The sequence below is a fragment of the Pygoscelis adeliae genome, unplaced genomic scaffold (genome assembly GCF_000699105.1).
Source record: "Pygoscelis adeliae isolate BGI_AS28 unplaced genomic scaffold, ASM69910v1 Scaffold554, whole genome shotgun sequence".
Taxonomy (NCBI): Eukaryota; Metazoa; Chordata; class Aves; order Sphenisciformes; family Spheniscidae; genus Pygoscelis; species Pygoscelis adeliae.
The window spans coordinates 138,931-148,234 of NW_008824667.1; the positions used below are offsets into that span (position 1 = coordinate 138,931).

The following is a 9,304-nucleotide window of genomic DNA, read 5'->3' on the forward strand; positions in this document are numbered from 1 at the left end:
TGATCTTGGAAGGAGAAGCTCCATGCAGAGCACAGACCATCTTTCAAGCAAATTAAAAATAAACATCAGACTTTAGAAATTCATTGTAAAAGGAGGCTGAATAGACTTAAAAAATAAACTCTTTCTCCTCATCTGTTTTGAAAATTGAGAGTATACTTCTCACGTACTTATCTCAACTGGAAAGGCCGAGCATCACTAGCATAAAACAGTCAATATCTCTGCCTTAAAGAACACTTCTAATTAATGAAGGATGATACTTAACTGCCTGGGTAAGACAGAAAACAACCCATATGAAGGTAAGGATTAAACAGAAACAGATCTATATTGAAGGCAGGCTTCCAGCACAATGGTTGAGGCAGCAAGAGGAACAGTGAATGATTTGCAAGTGGTCACCTCTTGTAACTTTCTCAAAAAGCATCTTAGAATAGACCATTTATTTATGCGAAACCCACCATTAAGAGAGACACGCAGGCAACGAAAAAAAAAACAGTTCACATTTTTGGCTTGGTGTGCTGTTCATGCTTTCAATAACATTTCAGGTTGTGGGGTTTTTTTTTGTAAACTTAAAACATCAGAAGATACTGATTTGAAGTATTTTGTTACAAATTTCCCAGAACTGAGTTAAAGTCTATAGATCATCAATGAGGTTCAAAAATAGTACGCATTTAAAACATCTGCAAACTTTGGTGATTACCACACACACTTCAGCAATGTAGATTGGTGCTTTGCTCTCTTTCAAACAGGTACAGTGGAAAAGTATCTCATTACAAGCAAAGAAAGGCCAAAAGATGGTTTCATAATAGCAACAGATAAAACAATCTAGCAAAAATACTTCCTCTGCTGAGAGGCAGCTGGTCAACTCTTCACAAGCCTCAACCTCCTACAGGCCTCAACTTCCCCACGTCTAAATTGTAATTCTTTTGAATGATGTTAGTTTTTAAACCCAACTGGAAGACAGTATTTGGTAGTTCCTCTAAAAATGGCGGGGGGGAGCCAGTTACAGCCCGGCATGGTAGTTATGTGAATCTTTAATTATAGTTACGTCATGACTGACAACTCCAGTTTTCAGCTGCTTTTCCCCCTTTTCGTTTAACTTTCTCCATCGTAACTGTCTTCTGGACTAACTATTTTTTTAATATTATATGTTTTTAATCAGACTCAAACCAGTTTGAGTATGAAAATTAAATAGTACTAAAGATAAGTAATATTCTCGTACAAGAATAAAGTTGCAGAACACTAGCAATAAAAAACCAAAAGTATCTTTTTCCTAACAACAGTGAAAGTCAGATCTGCAGAAGTGACCTCTATTAACAGAGGTAAATACAAGCCCACAACCACTTATACTATTGGCACCTGTGAAAGATCCTTGGCTTTGGCAGTGGGAGAATGATCTGGTTTTTCCCTCTTTGTCTAAGAAAGGAGTTAGTATATGAGAGGGAGAGGGAAAAAGTGTGTCTGCAAGACTGGCTGTCCGGTTATACTCTTGTTAACTGTCACACGAACAATGCAATTCAATAAGTAAACCGAAACATGCTACTGGGATTTAGGCTAACGGAACAGTGGTGGTGCCACGTAAAGCTTCAATCTTGCAGTTGGCAGACAACTGGAAATACAGACTCATTTTTTCGCTTGTTTCCTCCGTGGAATGTGCATCCTTTCCATAAAAGGCTCTGAATTCTCATTCTAAGATAAGACCATCAGTTATTTTTGGTTTTAAACACTAACAGTATTCACATTCAAAATTATGTAAATGGAAGTGCTAGAAAATAACCTGTAGTCAAGAAAAGACGAATTAAAATATTTTAAAGTCTGGGGGTGTACGTTATTAAAACTTCTCAGAATACACAACTTTGTGACTCAAAGCAATCCCCCTCAAAACCAACAACTTCAAAACTGTTTACAGGAAGCTTTGCCTAACACAGGAGAAAGCATTACCACGGTTTTAATTCTCATTCCACCGTGTGATCTACTCTGCAACAGAGCTTTTAAACATCTGAAGGATTGTCTTTTGCTTATTCTTAGGTAGCGAACAAATATCACTTGCATCACTGGTATTAACCACACAATTCAAAACTTTTCCTCCCTTGATGCTGGGCGATTTCATTCGGACTCTGGTAGGGGACTGCCAGTTTTCATTGCAAGAACCTTTCCGAGTCTTGCGGTGATTTGTTTCAGCCTGGTTTTTTGGTACCTTTGAGTCTTTTGCCATCTTAGAACTTCCCTTTCTAGCAGGAGAGTCTTTCACAGACTGAGGTGGTTTGGTGCGAAGTAGGTACTCATCTGGAGAGCCCTTTTGTCGATTAAGTGTCCTTTCCTCCTTGTTGATCTGTTTTTGTAGCTGCAGAGCCAGAAGCCTGTCCTGCTCCTCTTGCATACGCCTTTCATAGAACTCCTGCTCAAAGGCTTTCTGCATTTGCAAGTTAAAATCATTTATCTGCTCCCCTTGGTCCTCTAAACTTTCAGGAGAAGTTCTTCTCCTTTTACCAAGCACGCACAAGTCAACCACTGCTTCAGCTGGTGGCTCCAGTGACTTTCTTTTTGGAGTCTCCTTAGTGTTCTGCAGTCTCTCTGGTTTCTCTTCATCTGAGTGTCTAGCCACCTTCATGAGATCACATGTTACGCTTTTGCTGTCAGACACCACAGAATTTGTTGCTGACTGAATACAGGTACAAGTTTCAGCAGAGTTTTCAAGGTTTATGCTTTCTACATGTGTTAAACTGCCACTGTCTGATGACTCAATTCCATCATCATCTCCTTTGGATCTACAAAGAAGTGTTCTAGACCCTTCCCCTTTTGCGATTCCATGAAGCGCATCTGGAACGTCTCTTAGACCATTTGGTTCTGGTGTTTTTTCCTGCTTGACAGTGGCGGTCTCCCCTGAAGCTGAGGCACTGAAATAGTTCATGCATGATTCCAAAAACGAATCCTTAGCACTGGAATCTTTAATCACACCAGTCAGCTGTGGAGACAGTGTTGGCATTTCCTCTTGCTCATCTTGCCACGCAGAACTGCTGCCTTCATTGCTATTGGTTTCCTGAAGAAAAGGGAGAGACCACTAATAAAGTAAATTTATCAAAAGCTAGTGGGTATGAATAAAATGCAAATCTCACTTCTCAGAGCTGCACTGCTCATAACTACTCTGGGATATTAACTTGGATTCTTCTCATAATTGTTTAATAATAATGAAAATATTTAAAACAACCTACAAAAGCCTAGCTAAAGGACGGAAAACACAGCTGCAGCATTCTCCTCTTATCAATGACTCAAATCAACTGTTCAAGGTATTAGCCTGCTCATCTTCTTTTGAAACTTAACAGGAAAGATCAGACAGACAGACATACGGAACGATGAAAATCAGAGTGCAACCTCCTCCAGTGAGCTCCAGAACCATCATGTTAGTTTTATAATACACCATCGGTTGCAATCCAGAGCTTGCTGAAGGCATTCAGGTAAGGTACTTGTAAGGCTACACGAGGTGATTATCGAAGTAAGCCATAGGTGTGCATCTGCAGACTGTCAAGCATGGTTTCTTCTCTTTCCACTTTGGGGAATCATGAATATTGAAGGTAGTTCAAGAAGGGCGAGATAAACTGTCCAGTGCTGATGTGCAAGGGGAATATAGGATTATCAGCAATCCTATAGGCAAGGGGAAAATAACCCATAACTACTAACACTGAGATTTATAACAAAATTATTCTAGTTACCACAGAGCCAGAGTCACTCCTGCCTCTTTCTGTTGTTCTAGAGAATGATGCTGATCCCAATGTATGAAGCAGCTTTGGAGACAGATACCTTAAAGGGGGGGAAAAAAAAAGTATACCTTTTTAAACTTTTTTTTCTTGAATTGTCAGTCTTTTGCATTAATGAAGATCTTCAGGTTCATTCTGACAAACGAAAACAAGAGAAGGGCAAGTGTTTCCCTTCTCCTCCATATTATCCTACGAGGAGACATTTTAACATTCAACAGTTTACATTTGCTCCAGATTATCCAGGGAATTTGGACTACAGGATTCCAAAGAAGCAAATGGAGCAGAGGGACACTATACCAACAAACAGACCAATAATTGAAGAAGAAAAACTTGAATTACTTACTTCTGAATGTCTCCAGAGTTGCTTGGTTTGTTCTTCATCTTACACAAATTAGCTGGGGATGTTTCAGATGAGAGACTGTGTGCTGGTGAAGGACTGCTGAGCACATGTCCTTTGGAATCGTCATTCTCCGATGACAAGTAAAAATAGCATTATATAAAACAAAACATAACAGAAACTGGAAAAAACCCAGAGAACTACTTTGTTTCTGCTGCAGAATTAGTTACTTTTGTCCAAAGAATTCTAGAACTGTAAGTAATGGATAGTTATGGAATAAGAAAAGTTACATGTTCTGTACACTTTCCTGCACCTGGCATTAAGGGACAAGAGGTTTTGCTCAACTAAGTACACAGGTTTCATCATTAGGACTATTATCAGGTAGCAAAAACCAACCAACCAAAACCCCAAAACAAATTAACAAAACAAACAGAAAAACCCCAAAACATAAGGTAAACTTCCATCGTACATTCCTTTTTTTCAGTATAGGTTACAGACATCAGTTTCTTCCAAAGAAGTATTTTTAAAATCATGAGGAAAAAGAAGTGTTGAGAAGAAAACCAATGTTTTAAAATGTTTCACAATGAAAACATCCAGCACACATTTCAAGTGCATATTACACAGGTAGAAATGTTTGGGGTACTTCATCCTCCCACTGGTTCTTCAAAAGTTAATGGTCAATCAAGGATCTAAAGTACTGGGGGCTGACAACAGCTTCCAACTACAATTAAAATAAATCTAAATTATTCAAAATGTTAACTTTTGCTTTGTGAAGTCTAAGTTGCTTGCACTGTATCAATGTTTTCTACTGTCCCCCTTGATCCTAACTCACCAGACTGTTACTGAGCTGCCATGCCAACTCTTCATCTTGCTTCAGCTGTTTCTCCATTTCCCTCCGTCTCTCTTCTGCCAATCTGTGTTCCTCCTCCTCTTCTGCTAGAAGCCGTTGAATGTATTCCTCACTTGCCTTGTTCTCCTCTTGTTCATGTGCTCGCCTTTCTGCCTCCACCTAAAAAAGATTTTTTTTTTTAAGGTTACTACTATAGAACCACACTTTACACCAGAACCTCTCAGCTGACGCTTCTTAAATGTGAACAATCCACTATTCACAAAGATGCTCTGCACACTTCAAAGCCAGTATTTAACTACACAACTCTGCAAAGATGTAAGAATCAAACTGATACTGTGTGTAGAGTCTTCAGTTTGATAACAGTGACCTACCTTTTGGTTTCTGTAAGAGTACACCATTAACCATGCTAGCATGCGAGGTTAAAATTCATTTACTCACCTTTGAAAATGTTAGTAACAAAAACTAAGATCTCCAAATACATGGATCTATAGAGAAACTCAAATTAAGATTCTTTGTAAGGCTGGACGCCAGCTAGACCACAGCGTTTGCTCAATCTGCTTGTATCATCATAATGTCAATATTAGCACAAGATGCCTAAAAGACAGCACACCTCTCTCCTCAGTCCTTCTGCTCTCTTGAAACACACAAAACCCAAAGCAGCAGACCAAGAATTTTAAATCTGCCTTCTTTACAGCAGACATCCACTCTTGGTAAATCAGTTATCAGTAACTCCACAAGAACAGCAAAGTACTTCAAGAATGAATAAAGCTTTCTTAACTGGGTAACGGAATTTGGAAATCTGCTTTAGAGAAAAGTGTCAAGCTGTAATACTACACAAGCTATGTTAAGTCTGAGTTTGTTTCAAATCATGTATTGATGACTTATGATTGGCACTAGACACCATTACATATTTCACTGGCACCATCTCCAATTAACCACCAATACTGTTGCTGCCAATCAATCTTATCCCGTAACTACCATAAAAGAGAATCCCAGTCCTCTGTTTCATGTACTCCCCCTGCTCCTGTAACAGCCAGCAATGGGGCTGTCAGGGAAAGGAGCACTCCGATACTACTTCCAACTATAATTCTTACTACTGTTGTGTCTGAATTGGAGGAAGAAGGATCCTTTAGATCCTTAGACAAACATCAAGACTTCTTATCTTTTCTCAAATCAAATGAACACAGATAACACGGGGAGTGAGCAAATAGGAAAGAAAATGCTGTATGTTCATTACCCAAGTTCATCTCATCGTGGTATATTACATAGGGAAGGAAATCAGGAAGGCAAGTACAAGACCAAAGCCAAAACTTGCAAATTTTTACATTTGCTAGCCTGAAATACTTTATGTGCATCTGAGGACCTAAAAAAGGCATTTTAGTATGTGCAGGCAGGGATGCAGACAGTGAAAGGTGACACCCTAACCCTGAAAGAACTCTTCTGTAGAGTTTTGGGAAATGCGAGGTATTGACTAACAGAGACCTGCCTGGGCATTCTGCTGTGTCTGTACCTCTGTGTTTCCTAGCCTGCAAAGCACACCTACTTGCAGGGACAACAAGGCGGCATATGTTACTGGACCGATTGATAGGGTGAGGTAGGAGGTATAGATCAACTAGCACAAGAAAATTTGAGACATGTCACCTTGTGTCAAACACAAGGAAGTCTCTCCTCTTCCATAAAGGATAAACATTTAATTCATGCTTTGGGAATGACCAGTGTGTTCTTGCAGCAGCAATGCCTTTTTAAGTACCTTTTTTTTTGTTAAATAACATTACAACTGTTTGTGAGAACAAACAAAATAACTAGATAACTAAACCATTTATGCTTTTAAATATATTTTTAGACTTACCTTGCTAATCTCTGCTTCATATTCCTGCCTCAGTTCCCCAGGCTTGCTCAGCTGGTGTTGCGGATGGGGGACACATACTAAATGAGAGGAAGGAAAAAAAGAAGTGAGGAAAAAAGCAAGACCATGACAGTCAACAACGAAAGATTTTAACAAAAGATCACTTCCACACCCTGTCACAGAAATGATTTGACTTAAATCAAGTGCTGTGAAAAAAAAGCACTTTGTGTTACAAAGGAAGAAAATAAAAAAGCACTGTGTAACAGAGTGGCAGGAACAGTCAGTGTTTTCCAAGCACTGTATGTAGAGCAAGTACGTATGCTGACCATGACTTATGTCTTTCACTTTTTGTGATTAAAAAGACTTCATAACACTGCAAGTGTAACAACGTGTCATAGAGCCAACCTACCAACTAGCCTCCCCCAACAGAGCTTACAACATAATAAACCCCCAAATCCTTCTTCAGAGTTAATCAGATTTCACTTCCTTTTCTCTGACACCACAATTTTAGGCTCAGAGACTCCTGCATAGACTCAAGCCCTGGAATTTCTAACCAAACAAATTAACACCATCTAAGAGTTGAAAAACTTTTAACCGCTTCACTTACTTGCTAGTGATAAACAAACACACACACTCTCCACTTACAGATTTTACAGCTAGAGTACTACCAGTAATGAATTATTGCCTTTGCAAGGACAGGCAGCCATACACCAATGCTTTGTGCAAAACGCATGAACAAACATCCACTTAAACGATCAGACAATATAACCTACCCTCTGTACTACAAACGGAACAGGCACGGACGGCCATTTCTCTGCCTTCCAAGCCCCTTTCACAGGAGAGCTCTGACACTGCATTTTCTAGCAGTAACACAGCCTGACTATGCACAGTTTCTTATTTCACAACATCCAAAGTCCACCAACAGTAATTACTTTGGTAAAGCAAAGACGTCCCAGGACGAGTGACATTTCACTTACTTTCCTCTTCCAAATCCTGTCCGTTAATCCTACGCTCACACTCCTTCGGGTAATTCTTCTGAATCTTCTCCCAGAGTTCCCAGTTGATAAGAGTATTTCTGCGGGCATTATATCGTGCCCAAGAAGAGACTCGACGCCGACAAAAAGGGCAACAAAGACTGGCCTTTTCAACGGTCAGCTGGAAACAAGAATTACAGAGGGTATGGTTGCATGGCAGCGTGACGGGCTCCACAAAGATCTCCATGCAAATTTGGCAGAGGCAGTCAGACAAGGAAAGCGGAGTCTCCGATTTCTTCGACATGCTGGCTCGAAGTAGAGGAGCAACGCTAGTACAATATCAGTACCTGAAAGCAAAAAGACGCATGTATTTTACTTCCCGTAATGAATATAAAAGAAAATAGAAAATGCTCAGTTTTACAGCTACTTTATGAAAGCATTAGTGGATTTAAAGAAGTCTTCTTAAGTGATTACTTTTGCTCATGATCCGAGAGATTCTCGGCTTTCAGAGGAAGACACAGGTCTTTCCAGAAGACACGGAGAGACTGCAGCAGGTTTTCCTACTGCAGTTTCCTGTGAGTCGTAACAGGTGCTTCGGGGATAGCAAGGAGGTAGTAAGGAGAGTGGGAAAGAAGGTGAGAGTTCCTCCAGCATTTACTCTCTATTAGTGACAAGCTATGATCACGTTTGGTGGATACGTTATCACAGTTACCTTAACCTTCCATTCAGCCAATTTTTCAGTATATGTGCGTCCTTCAAAAGCTGCTTCTGGTACAGACTTGGTTCCAGCATGTTCTCAGGGTGAAAAACAACATCCCTGTGCATCAGAGGAGATTCTTCCTTGTTCATTCATTTGCTTAAGCTGGGACTAAAAAGTCAAAATACTTTTTGTTAATATAAGCAAAGAACTAACCAATGCGTTCAACACTTCAGCATCTTCTTGTATGGCTTAAAATGGTGGGGATCATCCAGCCTTTCTATCACCAACCCTCCTCACAGGATTCTTCCACTTGGCCCAGAAATACTGTGGAACAGAAAATAAAAATAAAAGCCACATACAGCAAAAAGGATAAAAATACTGTTTTTTAAGTTACAGGAACTTAAGAAAGTTCTTACAAGCTTCTTAAAAACAGCCAGCTTCACAGAGACTTCACTCAGAGGCCCTTCTTAGAGAAAGACTGCAATTTCAGTCACACAGGAACTCAACATGGCCACAAATATACTTTGAGTTTTATTGTTATCAACAAAGGGAGAGCAGAAACACAAAGCCTTTAATTTTTTTAAAAAAGGATGCTAGATAACATGGAAACACCCAGTTTTACAGGTGGTTTGTTAAAAAGACCTAGTAAGTCTAAGTATACTTGTTCTCGACTAATTTCAATTTGTATATAGACAGAAAAAATAACGCTTACTAAGCCCCTAAGATGTGGGTGCCCAGAGGAAAAGGCAGGACGGCGGGGCAGCCCCACATCCCATCGCCGGGGCCCAGCACACAGGGACGCCGCTCCACGGCGACGGACGCGCCGGCGGGAAGAGGCTGGGTCCCCC

General features: G+C 40.1%; 1 protein-coding gene across 1 annotated transcript; it reads right to left on the bottom strand.

Annotated features, from left to right (window-relative positions):
• Positions 1-220: 220 nt before the first annotated feature.
• On the bottom strand, positions 221-8,772 carry RNF168 (ring finger protein 168, E3 ubiquitin protein ligase). The gene is made up of 7 exons (XM_009322867.1): positions 8,670-8,772; positions 7,760-8,103; positions 6,786-6,862; positions 4,919-5,095; positions 4,093-4,217; positions 3,705-3,792; positions 221-3,034 (listed from the first exon to the last, which is right to left on the bottom strand). The coding sequence occupies exons 2-7, from the start codon at positions 8,058-8,060 to the stop codon at positions 1,967-1,969; spliced, it is 1,836 nt and encodes a 611-aa protein (XP_009321142.1). The 5' UTR covers positions 8,061-8,103; positions 8,670-8,772; the 3' UTR covers positions 221-1,966.
• Positions 8,773-9,304: the final 532 nt, after the last annotated feature.